Genomic DNA, 25,760 nt, shown 5'->3' with positions numbered 1-25,760 from the left:
CTAGCTTAATTTATATGATAAAGAAGACAAGAATAAATGATATTTATATTAGTATTAAGGGATGTCAAAATGTGGGTTGTACATAGTTTTAATGTGATACAGTCATTACACATAGTTTAGTGTCAACTGTAGAATATAAAGTGCCCCCGAGTCAGGGCGACTGAATCATTTGAACGCAACAATGTCCAAAAAGACAGTCATTTCTTCATTGTTAAAGGAAAAAGTATTTAATAAAACAAAGAGATTGTTTATCTCTTTTTGATATATTCTGTCTCTTTCTTTCTTTCTTCTTTCTTTCCTTTTCTCTTTATTCCCCTCATGACTCATTTGAACATTGAGACTTTGGCTCAAGATTTAAATATACCCATTCACCACTCAGGACGTTGGTTTAAAGACGACCAAGGACGAACATTGATATTGCGAGGCGTCAACGTCTGTGGTTCTTCAAAGCTTCCTACCCGTCCTTATCCAGGCTCGACTCACTTGTATGACGAAAACCTCTTTTGGGATCATCGCAATGTCAGCTTTATCGATCGCCCTTTCCCTCTCAAGGATGCTCATGAACACTTTAGTCGCTTGAGAAACTGGGGACTCACGTTGATTCGTCTTTTGGTACCATGGGAGAGCATAGAACACGCTGGCCCTGGATCATACGACGAAGAGTACATTGATTACTTGCGAGAATTAATAAAGATGATGCCCAAATATGGGCTCAAGTGTATCATCGATCCACACCAAGATACAGTAAGTCTTTTATACTAGCCCCAAACATGCCCTTCCCAATCAAACATACAGTATATATAGTGGTCTAGATTCTCGGGTGGCTCAGGAGCTCCAGGATGGACATTTGAAGTAGCTGGCCTTAATATCAAAAATTTTAAAGAAACAGGCGCTGCCTATGTACACAATACTAATGCTGTGCCTGGTGATCCGCTACCAATGGTAATCAAAGCCAATTACGCATCAATGCATCCTCATGTGTTCTTTATATATAGGTCTGGCCAACAAACTATACAAAACTAGCTTCATGTACCATGTTTACTCTCTTCTTTGCTGGTGATACCTTTGCTCCCAAACGAACCTTTCAAGGACAAACAATTCAACAGTTTCTAAATGACCATTTCATTCGCGCCTATGAGCATTTGGCTCAACGTTTGGTTGATTTGGATGCTGTCCTGGGGTTTGAATTTATGAATGAACCACATCCTGGATACATTGGGCTAGACCACCTTGATTCATTTGATCCAATTGTAAACTTGTTCTTTGGAGATTCACCTAGTCCATTACAATGCTTTGCTTTAGGTGCTGGTATTCCTCAGTCTGTAGGTGTCTATGTCAAGTCATGGCCATTCCCCACAAAAAAGTCTCATGACCGTGTGATTAATGCGAGTAAAGCATCCGCCTGGGTTGATCACTGCATATGGAAAGAGCATGGTGTCTGGAAAGTGGATGATCATGGAAATCCTCAGCTAGTGAATACACATTATTTTTCAAAGCATCCAGTCACGGGCGAAAAAGTATCATTCTACAATGACTTTTACAAACCTTTGGTCAATCGATATGTAAAAGCGATACAAGCAGTCAAAAAGGAATACTATTGTCTAGTAGAACCTTTAGCAAACGAAGTAAGGGGATAAGTGTGCGTTCATGATTACAATACAAATACTTTTTATTTAGAGACCTCCTGTCTATGATGAAGATGACTACCATCACAGGGTTATCTTTTCTCCACATTGGTATGATTTGAATTGCGTTTTTTACAAGAAATTTAATGGGAAAATAACTCACGATGTCCAGCACTTGCAGAGGGTATATGTTTTACACAATTTTTCTATACATTATCTCAAACATTTTTTAAAAGGGTGGAAATGTTTTGAAGGCTACTTATTTTGGTAAAAGCGGCGCCAAGAAGAACTATAGAGGCCAAATCAGGAATATCAAAGAAGACGGTATAAAGAACATGGGAGAAAAGCCGTGCATTCTTGGCGAAGTAGGTATTCCTATGGACTTGAATAACCGGGTAGCTTTTGCGGATGATGATTACTCAAGTCATATTGATTTTATGGATTCCGTCCTTTACGCACTTGAGACAAATTTGATGAGTTTTATGTAAGTTTGTTTGTGTCTTTAAACACAACCGAACTCATTGTTGTTTTAGATTATGGAACTATGATGTTTGTAATGACCATGAATATGGTGATCACTGGAATGGAGAAAACTTTTCTATTTACTCTGCAAAAAAGGCAAAGGAAGATTACTTGGAACATGATGATGAGAAAAGCGCATTGTCAAAAAGACACCTGTATGATGGCGGAAGAGTGCTTGAAGCTGTCTTGGTTTGTATACGTACACAATCAAAGAGAAATATAGCTAATCTTATTCCCTAGCGCCCATATGCAGTCAAGGTTGCGGGTACTCCTGTATCAGCCGAATTCAATCTGGACACTCTTCAATATACCTTTTCTTTTATTCCCCATGGTAATACGGAACATAGCAAGGTGACTGAAATATTTGTACCTTATCTTCATTACGGGAACAAGACCATAAATACCAAAGTCAACGTTGGTGAATGTTATTATGATGAAGAAAAGCAAACACTCTATCATTACTATAAAGGTGACGAAGCACCTAAACAAGTGACAATCGAACTTGGCGTGATTACACCACAATCATGCACCGTCATGTAATTACCCTCTCTCTCCTTGAAAATTTAAAGCTCAGAATACAAATACCAATTTATTACCCTTCATCTATTTCTTTTTTTCCCCTTTCTTTGCATCCATCATAATGAGTAAGGTACATAATTTAGATGACCCATATGATTTGAGAGTACGTAATCTTACGTTACCTAAAGAGGCCCTATGTATCACCTTCAACCGGAGCAAGAAAACTTGGGGGTCTAACCAGCACAACTCGTTCACCCAATGTTAGTAATGTATTTTCTCATGTCAGGCCTTCAACTGGATCCTCACCTTTTCATCATCGATTGAAAAGAATTACTTTATCTGATGAGGATGAAGAGCAACAAGATGAATCTATCTATGGCATATCTGAATCATTTAAGAGATATGAACTAATGACAGAATTGTAACAAACAAAACAAGAGTGAAGTAATCAATATTCATGTCGTGCATTTTTTTTATAGCATCAATCTAAAGAATCCTAATCATTGCCCACTTGGAGTATACGTTTTACCTTCTTCAGAGAATTTATACAGTAGGTTTATAGTTATTTAACGTCATTGGCATTATAATATACAAGTATATATAGTTTGGTATGGTGTGATTTTTGTACATCAAGGTTACTATCAGTCTGGAGCATTCAAATTTAGATTGGCTATACCTGAGAGCTACCCAGAACATCCACCTGCGGTCACATTTATGAGCGATATGTTCCATCCTTTGGTAGATGGAGGAGGCAATTTATCCATATCTCAACAATTCCCTACTTGGAGACCATACGAGGATTATATATTTCACATACTTCATTATATCAAGAACATATTCAAAAAAAATATACTAGACAGATTAATTGACAAGCACTGCTTCAACAAGGAAGCATATCGACTGCAAGTATTAAGCATGCAGACATAACATAGTCAACTCATCATAATTTATATACATTAGTTATAGAACAGATATTAAAATATTTAGTAAGCTTGCACAGCAATGCGCTCAGCTATCAATCACAGAATCCTATTTACTTGATCATTTCCCAGACGATAACATGATTCGCTTTTCTCCTGTCAGTGAACCAAAGTTTGGTAAGTTTCTCTTGTTTATTTATTTGTATACATATATTTGACTTTTTGTTATCTATAGACGAACTTTGGTCTCAACTTTTAAAGCAGTAAAAGATGTGGCTCTTTCATTATACCCGTATTCTGTTTACATTCTTTTTTTTTTTCGGAGAAATAAACAATCAATAAGAGATAGGATGTCGTGGCATTTGATAATATGAAGCTTGTACTGAGAGGGTAAATGAACCACGAGCCCCAGAATTGAGACACATATATAAATTAGTAAATGGGATATGCATATATTCTCAAATACATACCAAAACAAAATGAAAAAGAGGAATAAAAAAAAAAAACAGACGTATCAATAAAGTTAGTATTCTCCTATAATCATTTTTTCAAGTAAAACTTACCCTAGGTATTATTACCAGCGGTAATAGGCTTAACAGCGTTTCCTGTACAGAAAGCTACAGCAAGTTGATTGAATTAATCAGTCTGCGATGGACTGATATTTCTGTTGAATTGAGGGAATGTTGTTCCAAGCAGTATAATCGCCATCCCAGACAAGCCAATAGCAACAGCACTCAGTGTATCTCTAGCATGAGTGTTTTGACCTGCTTTTACTGACGAACAGGACGAGGAATACCAATACTTGCAAATCTTTGGGAGGAACGACAACAGCACAGGACAAAAACGGTTTCCTTGATGAGGAGGAAATACAGGCAAACTCTTCACTGCTTCTACCGGTAAGCTCAAAATGTAGCAATCTACCATACGATTTGTGCCCCATCTACTGACCATCTTTTGCTGGTCACTTGAGATATTCTCTTGAGCAATCATGTTCAGTGCACTCTTACGATTAGCATGTGTGATCTTGGAGGCATGAATATCAACAAGTTTAAAGTATCGACATAGATTTTATGCTGAGCTCTGTATGTAATTGGCGTAAATCTATCATCTCCCTTGAAAACTACTTTTCATACCAGTTTTCACGCGAGTGAAGTCCGGGAAAAGCTCGTTCTCGAAGTGGAATCTTGAAAAAAGGTTTATTGCCAAAGCACCGGCAGAACATACTTCAACATCATGATGTCGAACAGACGAGCCATATTCAATCCTACCACGTTGGCTGGTTTTTCCAAAAGTGATAGTTGCAACCAAAGCAATGCATTCTGATATCCCTTGATCTTCTAGTACAAGCGAGAACAGATCAGCAAACTACATTCCAAGCACTGTTTGGCAACAACGAAGTATGGCATGACTGATTAGCCAAGAGAATCATTCTTCTTAGTCAAGAAATAGCCACTAACTTCTTCCATATCTTGTTTGGTGTAGTCATCGTTTAATGTATTTTTTCCTCGATCTTCAAAGTTTTGCTTGCTACTCTTGACCTTTTCTTTTTCGAGAGTATCCAGAAAAGCCCTAACTAGAGGTCTTCTTGCAGGATCATGGGGGGGGGTTTAAGCCAAGTGCTTTTTGCTTGCTGTACATATCTGCGATATATTTGACATAGGCGAGGGCTGACTCTCTGCCTAGAGCAATAGAGGCACCATCTGGATTTTTTCTAAGCTTTCGACCTTGCTTCATGACATATTCTGCAAGGAAATAGCTAAGCTTTTGGTTAGTGATAATCTCTCCATCACCAAGTGTTTGTTCAAGGCATCATTTCTATGTTTAAACAGCGTAATTGGATTTTCAAACCTTTTCTTCATTATTATTTTCTAGAATTACCTTCCACTCTTCTTTGGCTGAATATGTCTTAATAGTGTTCACAGAACGATGAGTCATATTTTTGGCAATGATCATTTGGTTACTATAGTGCATAGCTGAATTATTGTCAATCATGCGCTGAGCGCCTTCATCATTCACAGCAAGACGATTGTTCATCTGGTTATTCATGTTAAACTGGAGTATCAATACACTATTTATAAATACTAAAAAGAGAAAACATAGCATAAAGATAGGACTTATAATAGTTTCAAAGAGATTAATATTGAACTAAAAGTCTATCTCTCTCTTTTATAACTTTTTGAAGTCTTGATGCCTTGGCTTTGTTAGTTACAACATTAACAAAATAAGCTGAACCACATCTTATTGGATAAGCTGTCTTCTAAACGTTATGAGTTACAGATGAGTCTTTGTAGGTTATTACTACGGTAATTTTTAAGGTATTTTTTATTTTTAGGCTGACAGACTAAAGGAAATCTACCAAGGATCTTTTGAGTTCTGACAGGTATTCTTTTGATTCAGAGTTGAGTCTAAAGCTTGTACTAGCTGTGGGTGTTGATATTGTTGCTGATATTGTTGATGATGCGGATAGTACATCTGTGGCTGCGGATTTGGCCAGTGGTAATGCAACTGAGCATCCTCTCTTTTACTCGGTTTCATTAAAGTAGCACATAGTCCTAACAGAATCCATGCTACACATAAGACAATCGTACCTAACCATACTCCATCCCATAATATACATCTATATTAATTAGCTCCTCTGTTATTGCTCTTCTCGATTTACCTTTGATACAGAATGGGATATGTCGCATCTGTCTGTTGATTTAACGTTGAGCAATAAGTGATCAACCCTCTAGCGGGTCTTTTGAATTCGACAATACCATTCGTCCAAGGCTCCTGCCCACTAAGAAGGGTTGTTGCTAGGACAGTAGCGATTAACAGTATAGCATTGACTATACTTAGACATTTATCGCCTCGTAAGATATGACCACGTCGACAACAGGTTGCATGTGTACAGATTGCAAAGGAACTTAGCATAGATATACACAATGTAATGTACCAATTTAAATACTATTGAATCATTTTAAGAACAACAAAAAAAAGCAAGTTAACTTTCAAGAGTATACCTGCCAGTGTCCTGCATTTAACCATCCTGGGATATGCGTCTATGAATTATATTACTACGTCTGTAAACAAGTTTTTTTTTTTTTGTTTTCCCCACTTTTTGTTGGTATTTTGAAAGTAAGAAGCATTGTGTGAAATGACAGCCGAGACAAAATAAGCTTAAAATAAGTATTGCATAGCGCGTGATATTAATAAAAAATAATGATGGCATATGGAAGTAACAATAATGAAGAAAGAAAACCCCACTCTCCTTTCAGGCACAATTCTCCTTTTATCATACTTGAAATACTCCTATTTTTCCATTCCTTAAAAGATAAATGCTAAAATCATTTTATTCTTAGGCAGAAACAGCCTTGAAGTATTCGGAAAGACGACCCTTTTGAGGAACGAACTTGACATAAGAACCATCAGGCTTGATGAGACCCTTGGAGCGAGCTTCGATATAATCTTCACGGTCAAGAGGAGTGAAACCCCACTTCTTGGAGATAATAATCTTTTGTTGACCAGGGAACTTGTACTTGCAACGTCTCAAGGCTTCAATAACAACAGCCTTGTTGGAGTCCTTGGAACGGACGGAGAAGATGATTTGACCAATGTTGACACGAGCAACCAAACCGTTGGGCTTACCGAAAGCACCACGCATACCAGTTTGCAAACGATCTGCACCAGCACAAGACAACATCTTGTTGATACGAGTGACGTGGTAAGGGTGGACACGGATACGCATGTGGAAGGAGTCCTTACCAGAGGTCTTGGACATGTACTTGTTGGCACAGATACGACCAGCTTCAAGGGCTTCGGCAGAAAGTTGTTCGTATTCGTTAGAGACCAAGTGGATACAGAGAGGGAAGTCGTCAACAGATGCCTTCTTACGACCTAAATCGTAAATTCTCAACTTGGCGTCAGGGACACCACGACAGTATCTAGACTTGGGGTAAGGCTTGTTCTTACAGTAACGATAGCAACGAGCAGGACGACGACCCATTTTTACAAGTTACTATTAAATGTTTAGTTGATACATGTCTGAATGTGTATATTTGTGTATAAGGAGAAAAAGAATAAAGAAAATAGCTGTGGTTGTTTTTGATGTAGAAAGCAATTGAAAGATTTCATGCCTCTGCTTTGAATTGCTGTTGAATGCATAATTTGATGTATATCAATTGCTGTTCATGATCTGATTGTACTCTTTTATAAACGCTTCTCCTCTTTTGTTACAAAGGGTGGATGCAAGTATATTTCTACAGCTGCTTTGCTTTTCACATTCTTTCCTTTTTCTTTTATCCTTATACAAATGGATGGATGGATCGATGTTTTACCTTTATGTCAAAGGGGGGAAAGAGTATACAGCTGTCAGCACTGCTTTGATTGTTAAGGAGAGACTGGTCGGATATTCAATTAGTTACAAATAGACTCCGGTTCGGACATGCTCCATCTTTAGATTGAGCTCAGTTGCTTTTCCCTCTTAACAAAAGCCTCGATTTGATAGGCACAATTGCACTATTTTATTAAAAATAAATTCCAGAAAGAGGATGAAGTTATGGCGTGTATGAAAAAAATGATTGGTGCATATTAAAAAAATATTTACGCAAAGGTTAAAAATAAAATGTGTGCAAAAGGAGACGACATACAAATGAGAGTGATAAGTACCAAGAAAAGAATATAAAGAATTATACAGTTAGTTATGTAAGAAAATTATTATATATAACTTACCCCGAAGGCATCTAGATGTGTCCTAGCGATAGCTAGGACGGAGAATCATCGTCTTAGCGTATTCTAGTTCTTGGTTACTCCTGATCGTCCACTCTTCTTCGACGTCTTGTAGGAACAACAGCAGCCCGGTGAAACCTATGAGGAACCATGCCATTACGTCGAAGTCCACGAAGGGTGTACATGTAATTGAAGCAAGCAGCAACATCCTTGTTCCATAAGCGATATCTATCTGGTGCTGCCATGGCGGATCTACAGTATAGATTGGTACATCTACAAACAATGTTCAATCAGTATAAAATCATCCAAATGGTTAATGTGTTATTACCTTAAAAGACCATGACAGACAACCGTAGAATATCGCTCTCGTTGATACGGTCGTGGGTTTGGAACACGACGGAACGTGCGGAGGCTTTCGTTGCGGCATGTTGGACAGCACCTACTGGTCTTGTACTCGTCTATAAGATAGACTTAGAACCCAGCTTCTTGAGGAGTCTTCGGAAACCAAGGCCACGGATGGGCTCATGATACCTAGCATGGGGAGCGGGCCAGTTTCCCATCACAAACATGGCGTCTTCTCCAAACTTGGCGCGTAAGTCTTGAATAAGCTTTTGATCGGCACGTTATTAGTTGAAGTACGCTGAAAGACGGGACATTCATTATCCTGGTTTATGATGGTATGTCCATAGAATCAACTGAGAACGCCAGACTGCTCAAATCTGGCTTGAAGGAAACGGCTAAAGCCTTCTACAGATATGGTGCTGCTTGGCTGTTGAGAAAGGGCTTGCTCAGCTTGAACGACATCAGGATCCTGGGCTTTGAAACCTTGCAAGATTCGACGGTACTTTTTGGTTTTCCACGTCTTGTCTTGCTGTTGTTTAGTGTACTGAAATTGCACTGGTTGCTCTGGTGTAGAATTTTCGCGTACAAAATACAACACATCTCTTCTTCCTGGATCCACAGCGACGCATCGACCAGAAATCTCTTGATAATTTCGCCCAGTTAGATTGGTGATGTAGGAGGTAGCTTCATATTCTACCGTGAACCTTGCCGTGTATCTTGTTTGCCTGTCGAGCCTCTTCTTGAAAATTGTGACACCAACGCTATCAGTTTGAATAGTGCTACGGAATCTAAGCTGTCCATCTTCTTGCGGCTCGAGGGCTTTTGAATCAAGGTTGACAACTCGGCGCCAGTAGTTCAGTTTATCAGCAGCATTAGACCATCGGATTCCCAGGATGCTTTGAATGACAAGTTACACTCAGTTCTTACAAAGTTGTAGACAGTGCTTTTAGAGACCTTGAGGTCCTGAAGCTTTTGAAGTAGTCGCTCCATTACTTGCTCCAAGACGGCTGAAGGATTTTCATCTATATACTCCAAGATCACTTGCTTGTGTTCTTCATGAAGTATACGCGAGCGACCGGTTTTCTTGTGCTTTATAAAAAATACTCTCAGGATCTGTTTTGTACATTTGAGTCCATCTTTGAGCTGTGCAAATATGAATACCTAATTGTTTTGCAGCAGCTGAAGCACTCATAACTTTCTCAAACATCAGTTTAAAGAATCTAACTTTGTCTTGATCCGTATAAAGTGTGTACGCTCGCTTACTCGACGCCTCCTTCATGCAAACATCTGGGTCATCTTTTGCATCCTCATCTGCCATAGAGCCTACATCGATATTATTCTCCTGAGGTTTATTATGCAAATGCTGAGTGTGTGAACTAACTGTCTCTAAAGCATATCGCTCTTCATCAATGATGTAGTCCATAGGCTCAGGTCTACCGTACTCATCAACTGCATTACTGTGCACGCCTTCATAGAAAATTTGAAAGCTCATATTGTAATACTCGATTTTTAATGAGAAAGGGGGTAAAAAAAAGGAAAAAAGAGAACTGACAGTGCTGTCATGCTTAATATACCCAAATTTTGTACGACAAAGCTTCTACATACACGACATTTAGCTTGTCAACAAGCGAAACCAACCAATGGTTAACGCGACATTAGAATTTAACAAGCGCGAATTTTACTTTTGGCATCAGTGTCAATTTTTGGAAATACAGTATAGCAATTAGGGTTTAAAAAACCATTGAATATATGGGCAATTATGACAATGTATCAACTATAGCTACATTTATTTCAATGTATTATCTCAATCATACTTATTCTGCTACAAGTTCAATGCATAAATGAACAAAGGGGGACATGTCAAAGATTTGGCTGCCTTTTTTTTTTTTTGGTTCGTCATTTAACACTCCGGTGAATGACGTATCGTCCAAGGTTGCTTGCGCGTTCAATTTTTTGTTTATTGTCGCGAAGTAACTGTGCTTTGTTATTTTCTTTTACACAAGAAAACTTATAATCATCCAAAATGGTCAACGAGAAGAAAGAAGAAACACCTGTTAAGGATACAAAAGTTGAGGATAAGAACAAGGATAAAAATGGCAAGAAAGAAGAAGAAGAAGAATTGGTAACTGATCTCATTTAAAGCATCTTTAAACTAACTCGACCTTAGTCTGAGGAAGATCAACAGTTAAAGGCTGAATTAGAGCTTATGGTTGAAAGATTACAGGTATGCACATTACCATACATGTTTATTGGGAAAGCTAAGTTTGCAATGCTTTTAGGATGAAAACAACGAGCTCCATCGTCCTGCACTTGAACATCTACGTACAACCATTCGTACTTCCACCAGTTCAATGACATCCGTACCAAAACCATTGAAATTTCTCAGCAAATTCTATCCTTCATTAAGAAAACTTCACGAGTCTTGGGCAGAATCTGCTGACAAGAGACTGTTTGCTGATATTTTATCTGTGCTTTCCATGAGCTATGGTGAAGAAGGACAACGAGAAACGTTAAGATACAGATTTATTGGATCTACAGATGAAGATATTGGCTCTTGGGGACATGAATACGTGAGACATCTGTCAGCCGAAATTATACAAGAATATCAAGCACGCTTGGAAAACGATCAATCTACCAAAGAACTGATTGACCTCGCTTTGGACATTGTTCCATTTTTTCTCAAGCATAATGCAGAAGCAGATGCTGTTGATCTTTTACTTGAAGTTGAGTCAATTGATCAGATCATTCGTTTTGTAGATAAAAATACATATGAACGCGTTTGTCTTTACATGGTCAGGTAGGTTATAGAAAGAGCAAATATCAAGAAAAATGTCTAAAAAGTATTTAGCTGTGTTAATTTATTGGCTCCTCCTGATGACCTCGAGTTCCTCCGAACTGCACGCACCATTTACCGTCAACAAGAAAAGTATGCTCAAGCACTTAATTTGGCCATCCGTATCGGCAATATTGATCTTATTAAAGAAGACTTTGAACAATGTCCTGATCCGTAGGTATAATCTCTATCTTAACAATACAGATTCACTCATATGCTCTTTATGATACAGTTTAGTAAAAAAACAAATGGCATTCCAGCTTGCACGTCAACAAATCTACATTGAAACAGACGATGCAGATCTTAACGCTTGCATCAACAATACAAATCTCTCAAAATATTTCCTTTCTTTAGCTCGCGAATTGGATGTCATGGAGCCAAAGGTGCCTGAAGATATCTACAAGAGTCATTTGGAAAACCACAGTAAGTGATGATTGCTACATAACTTATGTATCTAAATAATCATCTACAGGAACTGCCTTTAGCAGTAATATTGATTCTGCTCGCAATAACTTGTCATCCACCTTTGTTAATGCCTTTGTAAATGCAGCTTTTTGTAAGGATAAGCTGATGGGAACTGAGGATGAAAATGATTCACCTTGGATTTACAAGACGAAAGAACACGGCATGACGAGTGCAACTGCATCTTTAGGTCTTATTTCTTTATGGGATATTGAAGCTGGATTAAGCACAATCGATAGATATATGTACTCTACGGATGACAACATTAAGGCTGGTGCTTTGCTTGCTATTGGTATCTTGAATACTGGCGTGCGTGAAGAAAGTGACCCTGCTTTGGCTTTGTTATCCGAACATTTAGAAAGTGGAAGTGTTGCAGTTAAACAGGCTGCTATTTTTGGGTAAAGAAAAAGACGCATACCAATCATTTGATATTAACTGTTTAATAGCCTTGGTCTTGCCTATGCTGGCTCATCTCGTCCTGAGCTCTCTGATTTGCTTTTGCCCATCGTTTCTGATACTTCTTTATCTATGGAACTTTCTTCTATGGCAGCCTTGTCTTTAGGTATGATCTTTGTTGGATCTTGTGATGGTGAAATTACCAGCACGATCTTACAAACCATGATGGAACGCGAGGATCAATACCTCAGGGAATCCTGGTCACGTTTTATGGCCTTGGGTTTGGGCCTTTTGTACCTTGGCAAACAAGATGCTTCTGAAGCTACATTAGAAACACTAAAGGCAATCGAGCATTCGCTTGGTAAGCAAGCTGAAGTATTAGTGGAAGCCTTATCATATGCTGGTACGGGTAATGTGCTGAAGGTGCAAAAGATGCTTCATTTGTGTAATGATCACTTGGATAAGGAGAATGAAGATGACACATTCCAAGGATTTGCTACACTTGGTGTTGCATTGATCGCCATGGGTGAAGAGGTTGGCTCTGAAATGTCCTTGCGTACATTTAATCATTTGGTAAGGAAAACAAAGTTTGTGATTTATAAGGTATTAATCTTTCATAGATGCATTATGGTGAACCTACAATCAGAAAAGCCGTTCCTTTAGCATATGGTCTTTTATGCGCATCCAATCCCCAAGTTAGCATTTTGGACACCCTCAGTAAATATTCACACGACAATGATGGTGATGTGGCTATTAGTGCCATCTTTGCTATGGGTCTTGTGGGTGCTGGTACCAACAATGCTCGTCTGGCACAAATGCTGCGACAACTGGCCAGCTTCTATCACAAGGATGCATCAAGTCTGTTTATGGTTCGCATTGCTCAGGGCCTTTTGCATATGGCTAAGGGCACTATGACATTAAATCCTTTCCACACTGATCGACAAATTATGTCTCCTGTTGCCCTTGCGGGTTTATTGACAAGTATCATCGCCTTTACTGATCACAAGACATGTAAGCCAAACAAAAGTGACTACAAACATATGGACTAAACTATTCTATAGACATCTTTGGCAGATATCATTATTTGTTATATTCACTTGTAACAGCCATGTATCCTCGATTCCTTATCACGTTTGATGAATCACTTGAAAGCTTACCAGTAACTGTTCGTGTTGGCCAAGCAGTTGATGTTGTTGGTCAAGCCGGCCGTCCCAAGACCATTACTGGTTTCCAGACACATTCTACACCTGTTCTTCTTGCTCACTCGGAGCGTGCTGAACTTGCTACAGAAGAATGTAAGTGATCCAATGTAATTATGCATGTATGTATATTAATGTCATTATTAGATTTACCTTTGGCGCCTGTCTTGGAAGGAATTGTGTTGCTAAGAAAAAATCCAGAATACATGGAAGAGGATAAAGAGTAGAGAGATTAAATGAGCTTTATTAATAAAATGTAAATGTTTCCTGATCTTTCTTTTTTTTTTTTTTAAACAAGACTAAACTACATGAAGGGAGGACAGTGATGTACCTATTGACTATCTATCCGACTTTGTTTTATGTGCGTAGTATTTGATCAAGTTTATTATATTATATCTAAGCATCCTCATTGCGTCGTCTACGTTTTGCAAGAGGCTTTGACCAAGGTGAGTCCTTTGTTGATGTGTCTTGATCAACCAAGTGTGTGTACTTTGTACGACCTGCTAAACCAAAATTTTTGACTTGCATAACTTCTGGTAACAGTTCTTTATTACGAACTTCATCCACTGTAGGTGCAGTATAATCACGTCTAAAGATCTCGTCTTCTGTGTTTTGATAGAATGCACCCTTGTGGTAGTATTTTTGTAAGAATGTATACTGTCCTTTTTCCTTCTTTCTTGTTTCTTCTGCCTTTTGTAGATCTTCCTTTAAACGAACTTCTTCTGGCAACTCTCTTCTACGTTGTATTTCCTCTTCTTCTCTCTCTCGTCTATATGCAATTATTAGTTATATAACACTAAAAGAATAAGGATGGCAACTTACGCAATACGAGCTTCTCTATCACGCTTAATACGAGCCAATTCTCTTAGCTTCCATGCTTCATACTCTGCTTCCTCATCCACTTTGTCTGTATCATCTGGTATATCATCGTATTCAGACAAGTCTTTATTCAATGCTTCCTCTCTTTCACGTTTCAATTCCTCAGCCAACATATTATGAGATTGTCTCTTTCTTTCTTCTAATTCCTCTTCTAAGCGTCTCTCTCGCTCCTCTCGTTCTTTAGCCAATTGTTCTTGCTGCAAGATAGTCTCTCGTTTGGCCCTAAGATATAATAATTAGCTATACACAAAAATCAAGTACATTGAGTAGAAAATTACTTTGGTATAAATACAGGTTTTGGTAAACGAGCGAGTGTGTCTTCCTCTTCGCTTGAGGATTCGTATTCACTTGATTCTTCTTCTTCTTCTTCCTCTGACTTTTGTTCTTCTTCTTCCTCTTCGTCTTCTTCAACATTTTGTACTAATGCATCTTGTTGTTCCAAAGCTCTTTGTTTTAATCGCATACGTTCCCTGGCCTTTTCTTGTTCATCTTCATCGTCGTCTTGGACATGACGTCTTCTTGCAGATCTGTCTTGGTCATCTAGTTGTAATTGTTGCAACCTTCGAAGTCTTCTATCTGTACTTGCCTCTTGTTCAGATATCGTAGTCTGTTTGATTCCAGTGCGGACCTCTTTTTGAGCAAATGTCAATTCTGCCTTGGTGGTTTGTGGTTGTTTCTGCTGTTGTTGTTGTTGCTCTTCATATTCTTCTTCGGAATCAGATAATTCATCAACATAGTTTTCGGGCACTTGACCAGCTCTGTATCGTTTAACAGGAGCTTTTGGTTTTGGAGTATTTTTAGCAGGTGATCTAAAAGACATTTTGCGAAGATAAAAAAAAAAAGAAACAATTTTTTAAAAGGAGACAGAGATAGAATGACTACTGTCCTTTATAAGCTAAAGCGAATGATTGATTTCCCTCTAATAGAGCATATATTGAAAGAATTTCTTAGATCATAAAAGTATACCAGATCTTTTGCTTGAGTTATCCAGCAATACATGATTGAGTAAAGCTGAGAGTGTTACAAAAAAGAGTTTATTTATTGTTAAACATTCTTTTTGAATCTTTTCATCAGTCTTGAAAATAATCCGAGTTTAGATGGCCTCTTTTCACTATAAGTTGGATTAAAAAAGTGAGAGAAAGATTGGGCTGATTTCTGGTCATCTACTGTTGTATAAATGATCAGATTATCTGCATTTTTAGGTACTGAAATGCTTCGAATCATCGGTGAACTGACTATAGTAGGTGAAGAGTAGAATGAACGGGATATTTTCCAGTTTTCTTTTGGTTGAAGAGAGGGTTGGGTTCGCCTAGAAATGATAGAGGGAGACCTATTGAATATGTCGTCTCTGTCATTTATAATAGAAATATCGGATAAAGGAGAGATATGTTGTATGTTATCTCTACTCTTGACTGAAGTATTCGCCTGTGATCTGTTTATTTTTTGGACATGGATCCTTCCTTGTTCATTTTCATAATCATTATTATGACTACTCCAATGATTTCTTAATGGCGACGAATTCAACACACGATAACCGTTTTGCCTCATTCTTTCTAAATGAGAGTTAGTAAAAGTATCCAGGCGTAGAGTAAAGTTATCGTTGTCCCATGGAAACGATATATCTTCTTCTTCAATCTTTTGTTCTTTATAATAAGAACGTGTCATTCAGTTAATATTTTAAAATAAAGAAGAGATGGTCTCTTTATTGTTTAAGACAATAGGTCTTTTATGTCGTGAAATGTTGTCAGTAGATCATACTCTTTAACCACACAGGTTCAATTCCGGTTATTCTCATCTTTTATATGGTCTTTATATTTATTTATTTACAACAATGTTTGTGTTTAATAAAGCATACGAGTCTTGATATTGGCAGGAGTTGCAAGAATAGCATTATAGAGTGATTCCAAATGCTCCTGTGTGACATTTGAAATATCTGCCATTACATATGCAACATCACCTTTAGAATCTGAGTATTGTTTTTCTACGTTATGGTCAGCAAAGATTTCATTGATAACCTATTAAAAAAAAGAAATGAGTTGATATTCACATGGTTAGTAACTAACTTACCTTGAGGACACCAGGGATATTACGGTGAATGTAAAGTACACGAACAGTGTCTTTATCATCTTGTGAGATTGCACGAAGATCAATTTCGGGAAAGTTGACAGCGCCGACAGAACCACCTTCATTAATAAATTTGATCAGAGCAGTCGATACTTCAACACCAATCATACTTTGTGCTTCTTCAGTGGAGCCACCGATGTGGGGTGTCATGATTAAATTTTTAGCACTCAACAAGTCAGGGTAATCATTAAAGTTGGGACCATTAGCAGCAGGTTCTTTGGGATAGACATCAATAGCAGCACCAGCAAGATGACCAGAATGTAAGGCCTTTGCAAGAGCAGGGATTTGAACCACAGTACCACGAGCATTATTTAAAAGATAGGAACCCTTCTTCATTTTCATGATTTCACGTTCACCGATCATATTCTTAGTTTCTTCTGTCTCAGGAACATGCAAGGATACAAAGTCTGAAATCTCTAAAAGTTCATCCAGGGAATCCACAGGCTTAGCTTGACCCAAAGGCATGATTTGGAGTACATCATAAAAATAGACAGTCATACCCATAGCCTCAGCTAACACAGAAAGCTGAGAGCCGATATGACCGTAACCAACGATACCCAAAGTCTTGTGTCTGATTTCATAACAGTTTTTAGAGACCTTATTCCAAATACCTTGATGCATTTCCGTGTTACGGTCACCCAGTTGACGTGCAAGTGCGATCAATTCACCAATGACTAATTCAGCAACGGATCTTGAATTACTGAAGGGTGAATTAAATACAGCGATCTATTATTATAGGATGACTATAAGTGACTTTCTCTTGGTCATAGATGATAATATCTACTTACACCCTTATTAGCCGCATGCTTAAGATCTACTTGATTTGTTCCAATACAAAAGCAGCCAATAGCCAACAGATTCTTGGCTTCATCTAATACTGCCTTTGTAAGCTTTGTCTTGGAGCGAATACCGATAACATGGACATCTTTGATCTTTTCGATAAGCTCATCACCAACCAATGCCTTGGTATAAGTTTCCACCTGATTCTTTTGTTTAATACAATTCATAATGTCATCAATGTATTTACCTGATAACCTTGCTTCTTGAATGCTTCAACAGCAGTAACATTCACATTTTCCAACAAGAGCACCTTGACTTCAGCCGTATTAAAAGGTCTAAGGACCTTTGGCTTTGTTTGAGTAAAAGATGAACCACGGTTACGAGTTCCTTGTTGTGTTTCTACTGCCATTTTTTTTTTCTTTTAATAAAATTTATATGTAAAAAAAGAAGCAAGAATTATCAATTAGATTTGACAAGTCATTTTATGTTACTGTTACTGTTGTATTCTATTTAAACTCCATGCATTCACGGAGATATCATCTTGTGTCATCGACAAATGATTTGATTGGACCAATGGTTTGATCAAAATTAGATTCTTATATGCACACATATCAATGTACATAGACACTTTAAAGCATTAAAGAGCATCTTTTTTTTTTCTTTTTCTTTTTAAACAAAAAAGATGGGAAAATATATAACATTTCAAACACTTAAACAATTGCCTCCAGAGCTGGCCAAGAACAAGCTTGTGAAGCTGATATCTGATCAGAATATTACCATTATTCCAGAATTTACCTTAGAATCTGGTGTTCAACTTCGAAATATACCTATTGCCTGGAAATCATGGGGTAAACTGAATGAAGAAGCTAATAATTGTATGGTTATATGCCATGCTTTGACAGGCAGTGCTGATGTGGAGGATTGGTAAAAGGAAAAAAAAAGGATGGTTAGAATCACTTTACTAAGTCATTTATATCAGGTGGGGTCCATTGATAGGCCCTAAAAGAGCATTTGATCCTACCAAGTTCTTTATCATCTGTTGTAATGTCCTTGGTTCTCCTTATGGATCTGCTTCTCCACTCACTATTAATCCAGAAACTGGGAATATATATGGCCCTGAATTTCCTTTAGTCAGCATAAGAGATGATGTTAATCTCCATCGCTTGATACTGGATGATCTCGGTGTTAAACAGGTCGCAATCTGTATCGGCGGCTCCATGGGTGGAATGCAAGTACTGGAGTGGGCACAGTTGGGTAAAGAATACGTGCGTTCTATTGTGCCTATTGCGACATCAGGACGTCATTCTGCTTGGGGTATCAGCTGGGGAGAAGCCCAAAGACAGTCAATTTACAGTGATCCAAGTTATGGTAAGGTAAAAGACAGTAGAAAAAAAGATCGGAATTGTCTTATATACGTTGTATTAGCTGAAGGATACTATAGTGAGGACAGTCAGCCTGTCGTTGGTCTATCTGCCGCTCGTATGTCTGCATTACTCACTTATCGTTCACGTAATTCATTCGAATCAAGATTTGGACGAAAGGCGGCAGATCTTAAATCACCCAACAGACCCAGCTCACCAGCCGAAGCAAACCGCATGATTCATAATGATGGACATCGGGCATCTACTGTCCAGACAGGAACGGAACATGTTACAATTAATGATCCGCCCATGCCAACTCCCTTTGTTTTCTCTGCTCAGTCCTATCTTCGATACCAAGGAAATAAGTTTGTAAACCGTTTCGATGCCAACTGCTATATTGCTCTCACTCGCAAAATGGACTCGCATGATCTCTCTAGAGGAAGAGAGGAGAGCTATCATGACATTTTAGCGGCGACTGATCAACCTGCACTAGTGATTGGTATTGAATCAGATGGTTTGTTTACTATATCAGAACAGTATGAATTAGCTGAAGGAATGGCAGATACAGAAATGGTCGTTATTGACTCCCCTGACGGTCATGATGGATTCTTGCTTGAATTTGATCAGATCAATAGACATTTACTAAACTTTATCAAACGCGTATTACCCGAGATATATAGTACGAATATAATCAGTGAACAAGAAGCAGAGATAGAAACCATAAAAGCAACCAAGAACAGTCTCTTTGGTGAAGCAGAAGTAGATATTACCCAGTGGTAGCGTGTGTATTTGTGTGTGTGTGTATATTCAAATAAAGTTTTGGTCTTGTGTACAAAAGAATAAACGGAGGTGATTTTCAAAAAAAAAATTCTTTAATTAGAATGGTTGCGCATGCATCCGAAAATAGTAACTCAATGTACAATAAACAGGACGACACTTAGGGGAAAGTATCTCTTTTTCTGCACTGTACAAAAGAAATAAATAGATATAAATAACATATATGAGCAAGTTCCTATGATCTAAATCCTGTCAAAACTTACGTAGTCCACTTAATATGATAGTAGAATGGTTTTACATTTAGCTCCATATTCTCCATATACAACGTTACATCTCCACGTGCATTCATTGTACCATTTACATTTATAAAAGGGTGGCATGAATTGTGCACCCTTTTTATACATTTATCTTTTTTCTTTATTATAGAATAATTTACTGATCTACTTGCAGACCCCTTTCCTATCCTTTTACTCCTTTCCTTTTATTTGTAATGAAGTCTGTTGTCATTCTTTTATTCTATATGATCCTTTACTGCTTGACAGTAGAAGCGATCAAGATTAAACATCATAAATTCAAAGAAACCAATTCTGATATCATTCCTGGTCGATACATCATTACTTTCCAAGATCAAAAAGACACGGCTGGTACATTTTTCTCTCAATCACTGCATGCAATCAAGAATCTCAAGGTGAACCAACGATTTAATCATAAATTGTTTAATGGTCTGTCTGTCAATCTTTCATTCAAGAATGAAAAAGACCACAAAAGCTCCTTGTTGTCTTTATTGGATAGACCCGATATCAAATATGTATATCCTGTTCGCGTTGTTCGTCGCCCCAAGGTGTTTGCCAAAAAACTGAGCGTACCCGGAAAGAAAGAACCCTCCGCTCTTCCACATCAAATGAGTCAAGTAGACATTGTTCATTCAAAACTCAAAAATAAAGGCAGAGGAATTTTGATTGCTGTATTAGATTCCGGTAATTAACGCATGTTTCAAAATTCAGAATGCTGTTTTACTAAAGTCAAATGTCTATAGGCGTAGATTATATGCATCCTGCTCTAGGTCAAGGATTTGGTAAAGGCTTTAAGGTATCTAAAGGTTATGACTTGGTAGGCGATATGTTCACCGGCACGGAAACACCTGAACCCGATGATGATCCAATTGATAACTGCGGCCCTGACACTGGTTCTGAAGGTATGTCAACTCTTTCTATTGCTATACATGGACTTAAACATTAAACTATAGGTCATGGAACGCATGTATCTGGTATAATCGCTGGGTGGGACCCAGCTACGGTATGTGTCGCGTTTACTTTATACATATTGCTTTACACAATGTCTCATCATATGCTTTCTTATGCTAGAACTTCACTGGTGTTGCTCCTGAAGCAAATCTCGCCATGTATCGTATATTTGGCTGTGTTGGTAACTCTGCAACAGACGTTATTCTTAAGGGTCTCTTGATGGCTTATGACAGTGGCGCTGATATCATCAATTTGAGTCTCGGTTATGCTAATGCTTGGAGCGAAAATTCAGATGTCATTTACCCTGTCCTTCAAAAAATCCTTGCGAGAGGAATTCACGTCGTAGCCGCTGCTGGTAATGATGGTGAAAAAAGCATATATTCCATTGGTAATCCTGCTATCTCATCCAATGCCTATGCTGTGGCGTCTATCGAAAATGAATACAAAAGTGTGACGGATTTAAGGGCTACTGGTATAAGCCATCCCATTCTGTACTCTGGAAGTGAAAGCAGTCGCGACTTCATTGATGGTGAGCTTGTTTTTGCAACCGAAGATCAAGACGATACAAGTGCTGCTTGTGATCCAGATCAGATACTACCTACTGTGAAGGGCAAGATTGCAATGATACCAAGAGGTAATTGTGGTTATTTACCAAAAGCAAAGAACGCAGCTGCTGCAGGTGCTATTGGCGTTGTTTTCATTGGTAGTACGAATGCGCTTGGACCCCTCTCTGTTAAGGATGCTCCTATTCCCTGTATAATGATCAGTTTAAAAGACGGCCAGGCTTTATTAAGTGCTTTAAAAAGCCGTGTAGTCAAGATCTCGATGAATAAGATGGGACATCCATACCCTGTTACCAATGGAGGACTCACATCAAAGACCACTAGTGTTGGGCCTACAGCTGAATTAGACTTCAAGCCTGACATTGCTGCTGTGGGAGGCACAGTATTCTCTACCTTACCAAGGTACCTCAAAAGCTGGGGTATAATGAGTGGTACTTCTATGGCTACTCCCTACGTATCAGGATCTATTGCTCTTTACCTTGTAGCCAAAGGAAAGCAAAAGGATTCAATTAAGTACATCCAAGAACAGTTTCAAAACTATGCGATTCCATCAAAGGCCATTGAATCATCAGACCTGGACATTCCTATTCGTATCGGCGCTGGTCTCATTCAAGTATATGATGCTATCACTCAGGGTGTGCATATAACCCCAGGCAAGATTAGTTTTAACGATACCTCGTCCAATGCATACAGAACACAAACACTGACCATTAAAAACCACGGTTCCCAGACAATCCAATATGAGCTTCTTAATGTTGCTTCTGTTGGCATTGCTCCTTATGATGTCAAAGAGAGTGGATACGCTCCGACTGAGCCTGCCAAGAATGTGAATGCGACTGCTTCATTACGTTTTTCTATAAAAAAGTTCAAGCTTCCACCTGGTAAAACACAGACGGTTAAAGTTACCATAACTCCACCCAAGACAGACCCGAAAGAGCATATCTTTTATGGAGGATACATCGTATTCAAATCAAAGCAGCCAGAAATTGGTAAAGATATCAGTGTCCCTTACTTTGGCAAACAGGGACGTCAACGTGACCTCCCGATAATAGATAATGACTACCCAAAGCTTGTTGATGCCAACGGTAAAGAGTTTGGACCCAATGACATTTTTACATATGATCACAGTGTCAAAAATAGCTCTCCAACAATAAGATACCGTTTGCTAACACCCACCGCTGTTCTCAAGATCGAACTGATTGACATGAATGTCAACAAAGTCATTGGCACTATTCAAGCAGACAGTTTATATGTTAATCGTCATTATCAAACAGGAGATAGATATGAAAGTAAGATTTCTTGGCCTGGTACATATTTACCACCTGGAAGTGCACCAGAGTCCGAGGGTGTGCGAACACCGGATGGTACATACAAATTACGTGTTTCTGCGCTGAAACTGTTTGGAAATCGCAATACTCCTGATGATTGGGAAACATGGACTTCGTGTTCTATTGTACTCAAGAATAATAACGTTTAGTGTTAAATTTTATGACGTATTTTTGTTTTCTTAAATGAAAAAAGTGTAATAAAAAAGCCTTCATTCATTGTACTCTTTAAATGGTCTTTCATCAAGTCCAAAGCGTGTCATAAACACATTGAGCTAGTGACAATAGCCTCATTCTTTTATGAATTAAACACAAGCATGTCTCTTTCTTTTTCTTTATGTCTCGTCATACGGTTTGTGTCTACTTTTTTGTTTTATTGATTTTTTTTTTTTTGGTTTACATAAAGTCATCAAAATCATCATATGTAGTAGAGTATTCTCTTGTGGGCGCTGCTGGTGCTGGCGTTGCTGTCTTGGCTGATTGACCCTTGCCCTTTGTCTTCTTATTGTTCTTGAGTGCTTCTCTTTGTTGTCGTTGTTTATCATTAGCAAGTGCTGTCAAACTGGAGGCTGCCTTACGAATGTCCATATCCTTCATGGGGTCAGCCAGATCACGAGCTAATTGCTCAAGGAAAGTGGCATAACCAGATACATTCTACATAACACAGAATTGATCAGAATACTTTAACTAAAAACATTCAGACTTACAGAATGTTGAAGGATCAAATCAGTGAGCAACTGTCTGAATTCTTCAAAATCAGCACGCGTGCGTGGCTTTAATGATTCTACAGGCTTTGAAGGTGCCTTCTTGGCTATAGATATTAAGGATGAGTCCTCTCTCATTTATTTTTCGAATTTTTAATACCAATCACTTACGAGCTTCGGCTGCTTCTTCTCCTTCTCCTCCTTTGATACCGTGTACGCGTTCAAACTTTTCTTCTTCAGTTTCACCATCCAAGAAACGGTTGGCCTACCAAAGTCACTCTTCTGCCCTCTTTATTTATCAATCCAACTTACCAAAGCAGCCTTCTTTTTCTTTTGTTCTTTTAATAATGCTTCCTTTTCAGCAATCTTTTGCTTCAAGGTCAAATTCTTTTTAACAGGTGGCGTCACTGTCTTTGTTTCGACTTTTTGTTCCCTCTTTGGTTCTTCTTCTTCTTCAGATTCATCCCAGTCTTCTTTGACATTATTGTTATTATCTTCGGTGTCTTCGTCATCCCAAGCCATTTTAGGTTTTGTGCTGGCGACTTTATTGACTTGCTCAAATTCTTCTTCTACATAAACAACTTAGTTTCTTGAATACTCTATTTTCTTTGCTTTTTTTTTACCCCAATCACTCATTGCTTCTTTTATAAAGAAAAAAAAATTCTAATGGTTACAGAGGGTAAAAAATTCTATTTTCAAACACAGCAAGTGACTTTTGGCAAAAAAGTATCTTTAAATTAGTGTTTATTTTAATGATTATTGTTTTATGTACACAATTTGTTATTTTGTTCGATTCCTTTTCTTATTTTCAGACCAGAGAAATCCAGAGACCAGAGTAGCTAAAGTGATAGGCACTGTCCAATCATCTGTTAGGCCTAACCGTGAAGCTATGCCTAGAATTAAGGTAATACACGTAAATAACACGTACGGTTCCTTTGAATGCTGTTGGCTGTTATAAGATGATGAGTGACCCGGTCGAAAGGCGCAAGGGAATAATGAGTCACATAGAGGTGTACCTTTTTTATCTTGATTGTCTATAGATTCATCTGAGCTATTGATATTACTATAACTACTACTACTACTGCTGCTACTGCTGCTAATACTACTACTACTGATGCTACTATGGGTATAATTTGGCCCTTCTTCACCTCCAACAGCTAAATCTCCTTTAAGTATTTGCTCTAATAAATGAGTGTCCTTAATAGCTAATGATCTTCTTTTAGATTCCATCAATAACTGAGACTGTCGTTTTAAATCTTGGGGAATATGTGATGAACTGGGTCGATTCATTCCATCAGTGCCTTTTTCTTGTAATTGCTAAAATAAAAAAGAGAAGCCTTTTATTGATACATTTCAATAAACCCTTTCTCCTTCTTTCCCTCCCTTTCGCTTACCTTTTGTAAATGCTCTAATTGATCTTCTAAGCACATAAAATCTTGTTCTAGTTGAGATACGATCTCATCCTTTATTTTGAGTTCTTTTTTTAATGTCTCGAGATCGTTGTCTTTGTAGTTTTGCTGCCGCAAGATTTGCTCCTTTTCCTGGTCGAGCTCTTCAATAATTTGCTCTAGTCGTATAATCCTGTGTTCTAATTCTGTAGCATAAGACCCTTGTGATATATCAGAGTGAATGACAGGTCGACAGATGTGTTGTGCCTCCAGCTCTTCTTCACCGTCCTCATCGTTATCTGTTGATGGTAAAGTCATAACCATGGTTGAATGATCAACAGGTTTCATTGTGAAACAGCAGGTCCCTTCACATATAGGATGACCCGCGAGCTAATAACATGTGAGTATACAACAATATGTATACATTAGATGTTACCTGTCTCTGTAATAGATTGATATTTTGAACTAAAAATTCATACTCTGGACCTACTGACTTCATCTGAAGTATCTGGTTCTCTTTTAATCGATTGAGTTGTTCAGTCTTTTCATCAAGCTCCTGTTGTAAGAGTCGAGTGGTTCGTTGTAATTTGATATTTGCTATTGTCAACTCTTCAATCATTTTCTCTAAAGGGCTCGTTCGTTGCTCGATCAAGTTATCTGTATCCACCTTGAGTAGACGATTCGTCCTTTGTAATTTCACATTTTGTAATGTCAATTGCTCAATTTGTGCCTCCAGTTGCCGTGTACGTGTATCTGAATCACCTTGTTTTATTTCTCGTTTATGGTCTACTCTTGTTTCTGTCGGGATGGAATAGTTCATCAGATTAGAATTGACACTGAATCTTGATTCAGACATGTCCTTTTGATTGGCTTGAAAATACATTAATAAAAAAAAAGAAAAAGAGAAGAGAGAAAAGTACAAAAAAAAAGAAGGTTTTATTCTGCTTGGTAAATATGCACGAGTTTAACGTCACACATATCCTTTGCCTTTCAACTTGTCTGTTTGTCCCTCAACTATAAGCATTTCACTCCTTTTTTTTTTAATCTTATTAATAATAGAGATAGACTACAGCCTTTTCTTCTCATCTCT

At 38.1% G+C, this 25,760-nt stretch overlaps 13 protein-coding genes across 13 annotated transcripts; 5 read left to right on the top strand and 8 right to left on the bottom strand.

The window, feature by feature from the left end:
- The first annotated feature begins 277 nt into the window (after positions 1-277).
- RHIMIDRAFT_260235 (glycoside hydrolase) lies at positions 278-2,796 on the top strand. The gene is made up of 7 exons (XM_023611450.1): positions 278-744; positions 805-942; positions 996-1,625; positions 1,678-1,809; positions 1,862-2,109; positions 2,159-2,336; positions 2,388-2,796. Exons 1-7 carry the CDS (start codon positions 319-321, stop codon positions 2,685-2,687), a joined length of 2,052 nt encoding a protein of 683 aa, XP_023463962.1. The 5' UTR covers positions 278-318; the 3' UTR covers positions 2,688-2,796.
- On the top strand, positions 2,797-4,097 carry RHIMIDRAFT_260234 (UBC-like protein). The gene is made up of 5 exons (XM_023611449.1): positions 2,797-3,087; positions 3,146-3,216; positions 3,271-3,568; positions 3,627-3,763; positions 3,822-4,097. The coding sequence occupies exons 1-5, from the start codon at positions 3,077-3,079 to the stop codon at positions 3,851-3,853; spliced, it is 549 nt and encodes a 182-aa protein (XP_023463961.1). The 5' UTR covers positions 2,797-3,076; the 3' UTR covers positions 3,854-4,097.
- Positions 4,098-4,222: 125 nt separating this feature from the next.
- On the bottom strand, positions 4,223-5,632 carry RHIMIDRAFT_293643 (uncharacterized protein; the record flags this gene model as incomplete). Its single annotated transcript, XM_023614008.1, has 5 exons — positions 4,223-4,609; positions 4,811-4,951; positions 5,044-5,155; positions 5,223-5,347; positions 5,465-5,632. The coding sequence occupies 5 exons, from the start codon at positions 5,630-5,632 to the stop codon at positions 4,223-4,225; spliced, it is 933 nt and encodes a 310-aa protein (XP_023463960.1).
- Positions 5,633-5,908: 276 nt separating this feature from the next.
- RHIMIDRAFT_260227 (uncharacterized protein) lies at positions 5,909-6,977 on the bottom strand. Its single transcript, XM_023611448.1, has 4 exons — positions 6,684-6,977; positions 6,589-6,627; positions 6,246-6,532; positions 5,909-6,203 (listed from the first exon to the last, which is right to left on the bottom strand). Exons 3-4 carry the CDS (start codon positions 6,497-6,499, stop codon positions 5,939-5,941), a joined length of 519 nt encoding a protein of 172 aa, XP_023463959.1. The 5' UTR covers positions 6,500-6,532; positions 6,589-6,627; positions 6,684-6,977; the 3' UTR covers positions 5,909-5,938.
- Positions 6,924-7,571, bottom strand: RHIMIDRAFT_205727 (putative ribosomal protein L10; the record flags this gene model as incomplete). Its single annotated transcript, XM_023606851.1, has 1 exon — positions 6,924-7,571. One exon carries the CDS (start codon positions 7,569-7,571, stop codon positions 6,924-6,926), a length of 648 nt encoding a protein of 215 aa, XP_023463958.1.
- Positions 7,572-10,658: 3,087 nt separating this feature from the next.
- On the top strand, positions 10,659-13,752 carry RHIMIDRAFT_205634 (putative 26S proteasome regulatory subunit mts4; the record flags this gene model as incomplete). The annotated part of the gene is made up of 10 exons (XM_023606841.1): positions 10,659-10,757; positions 10,803-10,859; positions 10,915-11,432; positions 11,484-11,642; positions 11,701-11,891; positions 11,941-12,328; positions 12,377-12,899; positions 12,947-13,337; positions 13,388-13,621; positions 13,673-13,752. 10 exons carry the CDS (start codon positions 10,659-10,661, stop codon positions 13,750-13,752), a joined length of 2,640 nt encoding a protein of 879 aa, XP_023463957.1.
- A 169-nt stretch (positions 13,753-13,921) lies between these two features.
- On the bottom strand, positions 13,922-15,224 carry RHIMIDRAFT_245364 (uncharacterized protein; the record flags this gene model as incomplete). Its single annotated transcript, XM_023610190.1, has 3 exons — positions 13,922-14,294; positions 14,348-14,626; positions 14,683-15,224. 3 exons carry the CDS (start codon positions 15,222-15,224, stop codon positions 13,922-13,924), a joined length of 1,194 nt encoding a protein of 397 aa, XP_023463956.1.
- Positions 15,225-15,448: 224 nt separating this feature from the next.
- Positions 15,449-16,069, bottom strand: RHIMIDRAFT_239720 (uncharacterized protein; the record flags this gene model as incomplete). Its single annotated transcript, XM_023609226.1, has 1 exon — positions 15,449-16,069. One exon carries the CDS (start codon positions 16,067-16,069, stop codon positions 15,449-15,451), a length of 621 nt encoding a protein of 206 aa, XP_023463955.1.
- Positions 16,070-16,245: 176 nt separating this feature from the next.
- Positions 16,246-17,717, bottom strand: RHIMIDRAFT_285586 (D-3-phosphoglycerate dehydrogenase 1; the record flags this gene model as incomplete). The annotated part of the gene is made up of 4 exons (XM_023613293.1): positions 16,246-16,419; positions 16,472-17,254; positions 17,317-17,508; positions 17,556-17,717. 4 exons carry the CDS (start codon positions 17,715-17,717, stop codon positions 16,246-16,248), a joined length of 1,311 nt encoding a protein of 436 aa, XP_023463954.1.
- A 238-nt stretch (positions 17,718-17,955) lies between these two features.
- On the top strand, positions 17,956-19,614 carry RHIMIDRAFT_228949 (homoserine O-acetyltransferase). The gene is made up of 3 exons (XM_023607632.1): positions 17,956-18,232; positions 18,288-18,676; positions 18,734-19,614. Exons 1-3 carry the CDS (start codon positions 17,991-17,993, stop codon positions 19,447-19,449), a joined length of 1,347 nt encoding a protein of 448 aa, XP_023463953.1. The 5' UTR covers positions 17,956-17,990; the 3' UTR covers positions 19,450-19,614.
- A 322-nt stretch (positions 19,615-19,936) lies between these two features.
- On the top strand, positions 19,937-22,897 carry RHIMIDRAFT_299026 (subtilisin-like protein; the record flags this gene model as incomplete). The annotated part of the gene is made up of 4 exons (XM_023614315.1): positions 19,937-20,423; positions 20,483-20,641; positions 20,693-20,742; positions 20,811-22,897. 4 exons carry the CDS (start codon positions 19,937-19,939, stop codon positions 22,728-22,730), a joined length of 2,616 nt encoding a protein of 871 aa, XP_023463952.1. The 3' UTR covers positions 22,731-22,897.
- Positions 22,898-22,974: 77 nt separating this feature from the next.
- RHIMIDRAFT_239716 (translation initiation factor eIF3 subunit) lies at positions 22,975-23,918 on the bottom strand (the record flags this gene model as incomplete). The annotated part of the gene is made up of 5 exons (XM_023609225.1): positions 22,975-23,232; positions 23,286-23,389; positions 23,454-23,547; positions 23,595-23,851; positions 23,906-23,918. 5 exons carry the CDS (start codon positions 23,916-23,918, stop codon positions 22,975-22,977), a joined length of 726 nt encoding a protein of 241 aa, XP_023463951.1.
- Positions 23,919-23,997: 79 nt separating this feature from the next.
- On the bottom strand, positions 23,998-25,567 carry RHIMIDRAFT_260218 (uncharacterized protein). The gene is made up of 3 exons (XM_023611447.1): positions 25,107-25,567; positions 24,677-25,060; positions 23,998-24,599 (listed from the first exon to the last, which is right to left on the bottom strand). Exons 1-3 carry the CDS (start codon positions 25,524-25,526, stop codon positions 24,063-24,065), a joined length of 1,341 nt encoding a protein of 446 aa, XP_023463950.1. The 5' UTR covers positions 25,527-25,567; the 3' UTR covers positions 23,998-24,062.
- Between the last annotated feature and the right edge of the window lie 193 nt (positions 25,568-25,760).

This window comes from Rhizopus microsporus, assembly GCF_002708625.1.
Source record: "Rhizopus microsporus ATCC 52813 unplaced genomic scaffold scaffold_14, whole genome shotgun sequence".
In the NCBI taxonomy this organism is placed as follows: domain Eukaryota; kingdom Fungi; phylum Mucoromycota; class Mucoromycetes; order Mucorales; family Rhizopodaceae; genus Rhizopus; species Rhizopus microsporus.
The sequence above is the reverse complement of the archived record's forward strand: the minus strand, read 5'-3'. Positions and strand labels throughout refer to the sequence as shown.